This window comes from Corvus brachyrhynchos, unplaced genomic scaffold, assembly GCF_000691975.1.
Source record: "Corvus brachyrhynchos isolate BGI_N302 unplaced genomic scaffold, ASM69197v1 scaffold188, whole genome shotgun sequence".
NCBI lineage: Eukaryota > Metazoa > Chordata > Aves > Passeriformes > Corvidae > Corvus > Corvus brachyrhynchos.
The window spans coordinates 2,363,207-2,375,241 of NW_008239647.1; the positions used below are offsets into that span (position 1 = coordinate 2,363,207).

Here is a 12,035-nt window from a genome sequence, read left to right on the forward strand (position 1 = left end):
AAGCAACAGGAATACTAGCAATCCTTGGATTTCCCCTCCTGATCCTAAAGGTAAGGCAGACAGGAGGCTCAAACGTATCACCAAGATTAACAAGTTACGATGCATGAGAAGAGATGCAGCAATTGTCTGTGTACACCTGTTTAGTCTGTCTGGAAGCAAGGCAGAACATGTTAACATAATAAATATCCTTGGATTAAGCAGATATTTAGTCACAGTGATTCAGATAAAGCCTCTAGCCCCAATCTGTTTTATTTATCTTTGCTAAGAGCCCACAATCAATTATCAGAGCACAGCTAGTAAGCTCTTATATAGAAACATGCTGACAGTCAGGCAAATGAGGTTTCTATCTCTGGCCCTGCTAATAGATCTTTGGGCACATCAGGAGGCTGGAGCACCTCTCCCATGAGGATAGATTGAGAACACTGAGGCTATCTAGCCTAGAGAAAAGAAGGCTCTAGGGAGTCTAGGCACCCTCCAGTACCTAAAGCAGGCTACAGGAAAGATAGGGAGGGACTTCTTATGAGGGAGTATAGTGATAGAATATTGGATAATGGCTTTAAACTGAAAGAGGGTACATTTAAAATAGACATTAGCATGAAATTCTTTACTCAGAGTGATGAGTCACTGGGACACATTGCCCAGACAAGTTGTGGATGCAGCTTGGATGGGGCTTTGAGCAACCTGGTCTCCTGGAAGGTGTCCCTGTTCACAGCAGGGGGGGATTAGAGCTAGATGATTTTTAAGGTCCCTTCCAACCCACACAATTCTATGATTCTATGATAAGTCATCTCATTCACTGTGTTTCAGGCTGAGATCAGTGATGTGAGAAAACCATTGCCAAGCAATCTTAAAACACTCTATAATGTTCAGATAAGCAAAGTACTCAAATATCAACTACTACAATGAAACACATTCCCAGGCCAGACTGGTAGTAAATGGAGAAAAATGACTTGATATGCAAGCTCACCAATCTCAACCCGTTTCTCCAATGACAGCCCCCTTCTACCTTGCAAAATGGTTCCCTAGGCTTCTCCTAGATCCCCCTGCTGGTATCAATACCAGCCCTGCCACTAATACAGAGGCTGCAGCATAAGCAAAAATATCAGGTAACACTCATGGATGCATGACATACCATAATAAGGCTCAAAGAGCTCACTGGAAGCAGAATAGAAGTCCTCCAGTTTAAAATCATTTGGTCCTTTCAAGGTCATGCCAAATCCTTTTGCATGCCACTTCCGCCTCCACAAGACATATTCAGAGAAGCCTCCGGGACCAGCACACACATCAGCAAAGTAGAGCAGCTCTGCATCATACTCCTTTATCAAAGGCACCTGCAAAAGGAAACTGAGGAAACTCTACTGACCCGTAACAGCTCCCATCAGTCAAACCACATACACCATAAACTACACTGCTCAGAGGAGTCTTTCAACTAGCTGTTTTCCCAGCTAGCATCCTAAGGATTCTCCTTTCTTCCCACCTTTCACATTCTCTGAGAAAGCACTGCTCTTTGAAAGTTAGAGGCACTCACCCCTTGGTAGTCCTTAGGGTTCGTAAACATGTAGTCAAAGACATGGTCCATATTTGCCATCTTCATCGCAGCCCTGTGAACACATAAACAGGGCCTTGTTAAGTTTCATCCTTGGCTCCCACAGCTGAAAATGAACATAAATGAGAAAAGGACTACACTACCAGACATTCTACAAACCTGTTCAGAAAGAAAGCTCCACGGATCATCTCATAGGGGTTAGACCTTGTTCGGGCTCGACGCATTTCTTCTCCATCCAGCTCATCAAATACACTCTGCACAAACAGAAACAAAGCTCAGCTGGACATGGCACAGGCTGGAGGGATAGGCAGGCATCAGCATTTCCCATCTTCTTGCTTCTCTCTCCTTAGACAGCAAACTCCAAGAAGATTTGGTTCACTGATACAAAATGTTTTCCTGTCTCATAATGATATTTGCTCTTCCTCTAAGCCACCTCAGCTCTTAAGCAAATTTAATAACACTGACAAATTCTGTACTGATAGCTCCAGAGCCTGATAATCTGGTTAGCCACCTCAAAAGCAGTCCCAGCCTAACGTATTTCTTTCACATATATACACACACACTCTACTGCAATATACAAGGGCATGATAAAATCTAGGAGGGAAGACTGAACAGACAAGAAAAGAAGGGGAGCTCATTTCCTTAGCTTATTCAAGCCTTCAGCCTTTCAGTCAGACTAAGGGCGGGTGACGGTTTTCAATCATCTCTGTGCTGGTTTTGGCTGGGGTAGAGTTAATTTGTTTCATAGTAGCTAGCATTGAGATACATTTTGGATTTGTGATGGAAACAGTGTTGATAACATAGAGATGTTTTTGTTATTTCTGAGCAGCGTATGAACAGTATTAAGGCCTTTTCTGCTTCTCATACCAGCCTGCCAGCAAGTAGGCTGGGAGTGCACTCTTGTGGAGCTTGGAGGGGACACAGCTGGGACAGGTGACTCCAACTATCCAAACAGATATTCCAAACCATATCCCATCATGCTCAGTATATAAATCTGGGGGAGGAAGGAGGAAGCCGAGGACATTAAGAGTTATGGCTTTTGTCTTCCCAAGTAACCCTTGTACATGATGGAGCCCTGCTCTCCTGGAGATAGATGGCTGAACACCTGCTTGCCCATGGGAAATAGTGAATTAATTTCTTGTTTTGCTTTCCTTCCATTGAGTGGCTTTTGCTTTACTTATTGTCTTTATCTCAGCCTACGACTTTTCTCCACTTTTACCCTTCCCATGCTCTCCCCAGTCCTGCTGGTGGGTGAGTGAGCAAGCAGCTGCAGGGGGCTTAGTTGCCAGCTGGAGTTAAACCAAGACAATCCTTTAGAAGGCTGAGGTTCAAAAAAGGTTGCTGAACAGATAGTAAAAAACAGGATGCTCAGTCATCCCAGTGACATGGAGGTGACAGAGGACATTCTGAACTCTTGTCAATTACCTAACTACTCAATCCTTTTCAATTATTTATTTCACTTGCTTCTCCAAAATTTCAGTTCCTCTCTAAAAAGGAGGCCCACCTTGCACTGCAGGACACTGCGTAAAAGCTCTTCATTACAGAACTCTGTTTCATCTTCAATCATCAACTTCCTCTGCAACAGGACAAGAACACAGCAATTAGCAAACATGATATTGTCATTTCAGGATGCAGCATGTACCAATAATGGATGAAGGCTGTCAATCACATACTAGGCTGTATCAGCAAAAGCGTGGCAATTAGGCTGAGGAATTATTCTCCCCTGTTAGGCATCTTGAGACCACATATGAAATGCTGCATCCAGTTTAGCACTCCCCAGTACAAGAACAGACATACTGGAACAAAAGCAGCAAAAGGGCCACCAAAATGATGAGGGTGAAAAAGCACCTGGTGTGTAAGAAAAAGCTGAGAACAGTTTGTTCAGAATGCAGAAAGGGAGATCCTATTGCTGTACCTAACAATGGGACAAGTTCTTAACAACAGGAGACAGAAAAGATTGACCTAGGCTCCTAAAATGTTCAGCGTCGTGACAAGAAACAACGGACAAAAGCCACATAAGAAATGCCAGTTAGCCATATGGAAATTTTCTTTAGTTAAATGGGTCGTCAAACACTGACCAGATGCCCAAACAGGCTGTTAAGTTTCCATCCTTGAAAATACTCAAAATACGACTAAACGAGGCCTTGAGCAACCTGAGCAGATGTAGTTGGACCTGCTTTAAGCAGGAAGCCGAACTAGCAACCTCAAGAGGTTGTTTGCAGTCTAGGCTATTCTACAACTATTTGACGTGGCAACTGATCCAGGCTGAGTACTCCTGCTTTGTCTTAGGCTGGTAAGTAACGAGATATAAAAAATTACCTTCCCCACAGTCATCCACTCCTTCAGCTCCTCGGCATCTGGGATCTCTGTGGTACACTCAGGGCACCAGTCTACCTTCTCATAGGCACTAGGCTGCAAACACAAGTCATGGGAAGAGCCAAAGATGTTTTTACTAGAAAAACACAAAAACAAATTGCTCCCCAAAAGCTTGCCTCCCAATGCTAGCATAAGGGGTTATGCCATGACTTTAGGGTCAACCATACAGTTTTTTCCTCCTGGACTAAAACATGTAGTTCTTTCTTTTCAAAATTAAAAAGGACTTCAAACGCCACCTCACCACTTTCCCCTTTATTAGAGTCTGATAATCAAGGCAAAACAGAGGTCTAGTACTCAAAGTACAGTTTAGAGACACTGGAAAAGAGACAGTTGCCAAAAAATTCGATGCTTGTTTTACACATTCTTTCTCCAGCTTTTGCTGAACACAACAAGAGAAACGGGACTTAAAACAGGAAGTACTTACCTCTGGCTCATCCTGCCAATCAATATTGAGCTCCCCATCAAATCCTTTAAGGGTCAGGCCAAAGCCTCTCCTTCCCTTCTGATTGGATGCCTCAACAATATCTTTCCTGCCTTGGCCGTATTTTCCCAGACCTTCTCCTTCCCGGAAGCCCATCTTGGCCTATAAAGGGAGCAAAGGGAGCACACTGAGGCAAGTGAACTTGAGGTTTTGTAGTACTGCTAAGGTCAAAGACTAGTGGGGAAAATGGCACATCACCCTGAAGTGACTTGAAGGCACTGAGCATTTTTAATCTCAATTGTAGCTTTCAGGACTTTTGAGTGAGTTCACTTCACTGAGGCAAGACACAAAAAAACTAGATCTGAAGAATGATTTTTGAGATGACAGCAAATTCCAAAACGTTCAGTAATGCGGGAACAGCCTGCTCAGAGGGAAAAAAGTACTGAGGAGCCTGGAGCCATTCATCACAGGGTTCAGTAAGCATGGATGGTTCATAAAAAAAAGATGCTGGTACAGGAAAATATTCACGTTGTGATGATATTCTTTGTTGTCAACATGCATTCACACACATTTCAAGTATCAGTTAAAACTTCATGTAAAACTCAGAGGAGGAATGCAGGACACACTGCTCCTGAAACACATACACATCTCTTAGGTTAAAAGAGCTACGTTCATTAATTGCTAGTTTTTCAGGCTTTTCTCTTAGTGAATTTTAGCAATAAGAGAACAATAACAAAAAGCAGGGATGCAGTCAATTTCACATATGCACAAGACAGTAAGGAAGTAGAAGACTTAATGAGTGTTTCACTTTGAATGTTATCCATATACTCCTTCCTGTGAGAAACAAAAAAAAAATCACTTGTTACCAATCTTTACGAGGAACACCACAAGAATATCTGACAGGTTTTAAACAAAGGTACATGGTGTTTTCCCATTGCCTTTGCTCTGAATCAGACCTTGAAGTATGTACACCAGATGTCACAGCCACCGAATCTGTTTTACACCAGTTTTCTAAGGACAGAATTTTGAAAATCTAGTAATTAAGGACCATTTTCCTTTTACTTACCAAATGCTGCCAAATCTTTAACCAAATCAACTTTAAATACAAATTTATGAGGGCTTATTAAAAAAAGCCTCATAGATTCAGTAGTAAAGCACCTGTATTGGAGCAACTGAAAACACATTTCCTATCAGGCTCAGGAGAAGTCTCCAAGGACAGACAGTATTACTCTAGAATCAGCAAACTGCTGCCCAGTGCCAAAAATGCACATGAACAGATTCTGAATGATCAGCAACAAGATTTAACTACAGAGAGGCACAATCAGCAACTCCCAGCCTCTGGATTCCACTGAATTTTGAATTCAGCAAGAAAGTTCTTTTTTCATGTAGAGCTATGATCCTGCTCATCAGCAGCACTGCAACTCCTTGAGAAGCAGTTCCCACTCCCTGTTTCCACTCCTAGCAGCAGCTATCACTTCCCAGCAGAACACTGCACTTCTAACTTGACAAAGGCAGGTACAAGCTGGTCTACCACCATGGAAAGATAACCAACTCAAGCTCCTGTGAGTACAGCACCAGCACAGAACAAAGCAGGACCCACATTCAGGCCCTCAGTGAGTCCCAAATTACAGCTATACATCTCATCTTCTCTGCTGCCCTTGGAAATAACGTTTTTGTTTCTCTGTTCTTTCATGATTATGAGATACTCACGATACTACAGAGACAAAGTTTGCATCAGGAAACAAGCATGCATCCAAAGAGACTCAACTTCTCTACAGGCTGCTATTGCCTTAAATTCAGGAACAAGTTGCCAAATTTGGGACTACCATGAAACTGCCAACCATTTTCTCAGAACTTTTTAAAAGCACTTTCTTGCCCATGCTAATATTGTGCAGTCAAGGGGTGGCTGATCACTTTCAAAGTTTAGTTGTCACAGCCACTATCCTTCACAACTCCCTGCCTTTCTAAGAAATTTCCAGCCCTACATAAGGCAGAGTGGTATGACTTGAAAGGGAAAGAAATACCTTAATAACTAAGGCAATAATTCCACAAAAGCATACCAGCCAGCCTCCAAGACCAAACAAATTAAGGGCAATCACGTAATTTGCTACGGCCTTTCTTACAAAGCATTTGTTAAGTCAAGCATTGCAAAAATAACACAATAGGACATTTTTTTCATGCTCAGTAAGCTGACTTACCCAGAGATCCTTTCCTTCTTATTCACCTCCCTGCTCCTAGACCTTGAACTCAACTTTTTTTTTAACAGATCCACTTAAACCAAGATCTCTCAGCCCTCCCAATTGCTGCTAGTATACAGCTCAAAGATGCAGAGAACCTTGCTACAAAGAGGATCAGAATCAAAGCATTTTTTATAACAAACTGGTCTTTTCACTTTGCTCTCATCAGTTCTAAATAGTTTGGTCCAAAACTATTTTGACCTACCATAAGCTTTTGGGAGACACTGTTATACATTGAGTAGCGAGATGAAGTTCCCTCCACAAGAGAGTCTTGTTTGAACTCATTTCTGAAGACTGGTCTTTTTTCATCGCTCTCACTGTCAGACCCACTGGTGCTACTGGAGGACTCTGAAAACAAACAAAAAAGTGAGAATGAAAATAAAAATAAAATGGAAGAAAGACATCTCAGTAACCACATTAGAATACAGTGTGACTCATTAAACCCTCTGAACACACACATAGAGGACACTTCAGTATCTCAAATGTGCTACAGGAAGCCCGCAGGTGTAATATAAAACACCCTGTGCAACCAACACTTGGTTATCTTCCCTGTTGCCTCAGGGACACACACAACCTCTCTGACCCCATGGATTCCAAGCCCCACAAAGGACTGGGCAAACCCCATCACACCAGCAGAGCAGCCACAGCATGACCACAACAGTACTGTGGTGTGCCTGACCTTTGTAATGATCCTGAGGAACTGAGAAGGTCCACAGGGATTCTCTCCTGAGAATAGTGACAATCACACCTTGATGAAACATACTGAATTTCTCTCCAGATCCTACCTAACTACAAGTGTAAATCCATCCCTAACTTAACCAAAAACCCACATCAAGTACACAGGCCACAGTACCAAATGGCCAACACTGCAGAAAGAAAAGTTAAACTTATTATACTTCAATTTGACCCCCACTATCTAGTTAAATAGCAAGGATCCCCAAGCTCACTACAGCAAGCGAGGGAGTTTTTCACATCTAGAGCTTACTGATACATACAAACTCAAGTGAAAGCTAAGGTCAGAAGACACCAATCTCTTTTAAAATACCTTGAAAGAGGTTTGAGGAAGAACTTAATCAAGTCAACGGGTCAGTAAAGGTAATAAGTATCAACATACATAGCAGGCACTCAAAATAAACCTTTCTCACCAGAAACTGATGCATCAGAACCTTCATGGGCACCAAACAATGAAGCTCTGTCTGTGCCCAGCTCCCCCTTGGAATGTAGTTGGTAAGAACCTAGGCCTGTATGAGCTGTATAGTCCTCACTGCTGCACTCCAGCTGTGAGATGCCCAAACCTACTCGCTCCAGGCAGGATGTAACTGGGATCTGGGCAGGAATCATGGTAGTCTCATTTGTCTCAGCCTGCTCTGTACCAGCTGGGTGCCAAGGGGAGCCCTACAAAATCCAATGAGTCCTTCTGTTTTTCCTGGGGTAATATCACTATGAGGATGAAGCAGTGGCACAAGTTTCTTACTACAGCTAATTTATACAGACTGCAGGAGCAGCAATCCACAGCAAGCACAGCCATGCTCTGTGTTGGCCCTCTGCCTCTTGAACTCCCTTGTTTGCCAAGTGCTAGAAATCACTTTGTGCTGCTTTGTACAACTAGGGGAAGTTGAACTACAAAAGTTGCCCTGAGATAACACAGAAGATTGTTAGCAGAGTTGATCTTTTCCTGCTTATCACTTAAGAAGGGATAATTTAGCTCCACAGAAGTGTTAAAAAAACACGAAAGATATTTCAATACTTAAAAGGAACGATTGAACTTTTCTTACATTTGTCTAAATTAAGAAAAAACAGACTATTTCTCTCTCAACTCACAGATCTCTGTATTTTCCTGTTCTGGAAAACTGAGCATCAGTGAAGTAACAGGAAACAACTGAAAAATTAGCAAAAAAAGGCCATTACAAGAAAGTGAAGTAAAAATGAAAGACACCACAGTGAAATATGCAACTGTAATTAAAACCTTTTCAACGTGTCCTCAGTGCTTGTTGCTGAGCAATCAGACTTTAAGATTCAGGACTTGTGTCCCCACATAACTACTACACTTGAGTTTTACAATATCAACCTTTGAGGCTTCCAGCTCCAGACAAGGAAGGCTATGATTCAACTTGTGTTTGCAACATTCTATACCCATCTTGATTTTCAAACATCTGTCCCACAAAATCTATTTCTGTTTCTTTCACAGTTTTTAGCTAAGAACACACTCACAAAGGATTTTTGCTTTAGGGTCAGCTACTGCTTTCTGCTTCTTCAGTTAACTTTGCTACCTGCCTTTGAGCTGTGTCTTATTTTCTAGAGACCCCTATAGTGCCTTAAACCCAATACCCACTACATAAGTTTCACGGGAATCCCTTCACAACTCTTCTTGTTTTTAAGACTTGCTAAGCCATGCTCAGCTGACATTAGATCTCAAATCACTTTTTCCCCGACCTCCCCTCTTTCATTAGAAACCACAGCGGGTGTAATAGACTACTAAACAATTAACTCTACCCAAAATGTTGTCCTTGAACTGTATCAACTTGGTTTTTAATCACTACGGCTTAAAGCCTATTTTGAAACATTTATGAACTCAATAATCAAAAGGTTGGGTGGGGAATGAAAAAAACATTTGTTTGATTTTTTTAGCCCAGCCCTGAGTGCACAGAGCATTCCCTACCCGAGCTCTCACATTCTGCACCTCTGACCTCCTCACTCACCTTGGGCCTTGCCAGACAGGCACCCACACACACCCTGCAACTACAGCTACTCCCAACCCACTCATCTTCCACACACAACCCCTTCCATTTTCACAAGGGAAGGCTTCTTTATGTGTTCAGGCTCTTGAACACTTCATGACCGTGGGAAATCCTAAGACTCTGATGTAGCAGGCATGACAGTAAGGCAACCTGAAGTACCATCTTGGGAGAGTTTCAAGTGTCCCACAACAGCAATACCAATTATGTAGGGCACGTGCCTCAACTGTTGTATATCCCAATTCCAGGTGAGAAAGCATACTCCAAGAAAAAGCAGGCAATTAGTTAACTCTGAAATAGATTTTCCTTCTGAAACAAAACACCTGTGAGCTCTCTCAACTCTGTTCTCCCATGGAAAAATCACACGGAGCCAGCGTAAGAGATGGGTCCTACAAAGTAGAAGCCCCAACCAACCAGCCCCTCTGTATTCATCTCAATTTCTCCCATCTGCAGAAATTAGATAAGACTACTGATTTCTTTCTTCCTCTTTAAACAAAATTATGATTATGATGCTTCTTTATGGCATAACACCCACAGTGCCTCAGTACCAAGTTTCCAAACCAGAAATAACTGCTGAAACTGAAAAGACCAATATGACAAGAATGTTTAGAGCTTTGGATCATGCACATGTCATCTGCCTCAAATTCAATTTTCTACATCTGAATTCATACAATTCCCAAACAAAAAAGTTTACATAAGATTTTAAAAAAGCCTAAAAGAATTCACACCAATCCAAGGTTGTGAAAAGAAATAATGTAGCTTTTTTCCTAATGAGAGAGTATGCCCTTGAAGTTCAAGCTGTTAATTAGCACTTAGGAGATGTAGGTTCAGTTCCTGGTTATTATTTACATCCCCTGCAGCAGCACATACCAGATCTCCAACCTTACCTTGAGTAGTATGATTACTATATTGATTTTCATCATCTGAAGTAGAACTGAGGGTTAATCCCAAATCTTCCATCCTCTTCTTCTGCTTATTTTGGGGGCTGCTAAATTCGGGTTCTGTCCTTCTCTTCATGTTTTCCTGAAATGCTAAAAGAAGAAGATCACACTTGGCAAACATTACGCAAATTAACTTTCTGTAAGGCACGGCAGCATGGCGGCATAGATCATGTTATGCTGTTCAGTATTAGGCTTCTCAACTTAAAAGTATTAGCTTCTTTTGAACCTGCCTTTTTAAACATCTAATTAATTAAACAGGAAACTGATATGGAAGTTTCCCTGTAACTGATGAATTTCAAATCACTTCTACAATCTACTTATCCCCCAAATGCAAGCAGATGAAGTCAACCCAGACACAGACACTTAGATAACTGAAATATATGGCAGTTCACTACTACTACTGAATCAAAGATTCATTTTATCCAAACACAGTGAAAAAATGTAACATTAATCTAATGGAGAATATGCAAGGTGGAACAAATTTCTCATGAGACTCCAAACAACTCTGACCTCACCTCTGCAATAATTAATAAAGGAGTTTTTCTACATTACTTGTATAACAGAACTTCATTAAATATGTGTGCTCAAGTTGTGTGTGTTGGTTGTGTTTTTCACCAAGAATCACTAGCAATATATCCAGCTTCTGGATGTGGCTGATAAACTTGGCATAAACCCAGAGAAAGGTCTAATGCTTAAGACAGAGTTAACAGAAGCCAGCTTGGAAGACTTGCAGAAGACAAGAAGCAAGGAAAGGGAAAGCAAGTAAAAACTTAAAGGCAAAAATGCTTAGCACACCAACTAAAACCTCCCTGCTATTGAAAAGAAAAAAAAAAAAAAACCAAAAGAAACTGAACCTCCATTAGTGTTTATTATTCTACATAAGATTGTTGGGCTACAAAAGATACCCCACGTCACCAATTCAAACCTTCAGTTATCAAACGTATTTCCACAAACACATACAAGGCACCTTAAGGCCAAATCCTTTTTTTATCCCCACAACTCTGACTGCAGAATGATCCCACAATCTCACTGCTCTATGGCTAAGAAATCTTTTCACTTCCACCAGAAGTTCTGTTGCAGACAACTCACCTTTATCTGCTCTTGCCTCAGTTAAAGGTTTTGGTTTTTTCCCCTTGTTTATTTTTAACAAACCAGCCACTTTGTATTTCTTCTGAGATAGCCAAATGAGAGACCAACACACTTTCAGCTCACCCCTGCCAGCTCCCTGTCGAGACCGCCACCCTCCGAACCTCACTAAGGGTCCCTCAGCACACCTGCCTTCCCGACAGATTTCAAGCCATGCAAAATTAGGAGCAAGTTAGGGACACCCAGTCTCTCAGGAGCCTCGCAGCTGCGAGGGAAAGCCCCTCCACATCCCCAGCCATGCCCCACAGCCCCCTTGCACCGCACCACCGGCCTCTCACTGAATCATTTAGGTTGGAAAAGACCTCTAAGGTCATCGAATCCAACACACGACTGAACACCACCATGGGAACTAGACCATGGCACTGAGTGCCACGTCCAGTCTTTTCCTGAACACCTCCAGGGATGGTGACTCCACCACTTCCCTGGGCTGTCCATTCCAATGTCTAATCACCCCTCCTGTGGAGAAATTCTTCCTCATGTTCAACCTGAACCTCCCCTGGCGAAGCTTGAGGCTGTGTCCTCTTGTCCTGGTTGCCTGGGAAGAGGCCGATCCCCACCTGGCTACAGCCTCCTTTCAGGTGGTTGCAGAGAGCGATTCGGTCTCCCCTGAGCCTCATCTCCTCCAGGCTAAAC

The 12,035-nt window shown here is 42.3% G+C and overlaps 1 protein-coding gene across 1 annotated transcript in view; it reads right to left on the reverse strand.

The window, feature by feature from the left end:
* CMTR1 (cap methyltransferase 1) overlaps positions 1-10,372 on the reverse strand; it is a 26,382-nt gene extending 16,010 nt beyond the window's left edge. The window contains exons 1-8 of the mRNA XM_008639835.2: positions 10,203-10,372; positions 6,786-6,928; positions 4,347-4,505; positions 3,866-3,958; positions 3,051-3,122; positions 1,706-1,800; positions 1,529-1,601; positions 1,133-1,331 (exon numbers count right to left, since the gene is read on the reverse strand). Coding sequence (XP_008638057.1) covers positions 1,133-1,331; positions 1,529-1,601; positions 1,706-1,800; positions 3,051-3,122; positions 3,866-3,958; positions 4,347-4,505; positions 6,786-6,928; positions 10,203-10,332 — 964 coding nt within the window. The 5' untranslated portion in view covers positions 10,333-10,372. The remainder of the gene's footprint in view (positions 1-1,132; positions 1,332-1,528; positions 1,602-1,705; positions 1,801-3,050; positions 3,123-3,865; positions 3,959-4,346; positions 4,506-6,785; positions 6,929-10,202) is intronic.
* Positions 10,373-12,035: the final 1,663 nt, after the last annotated feature.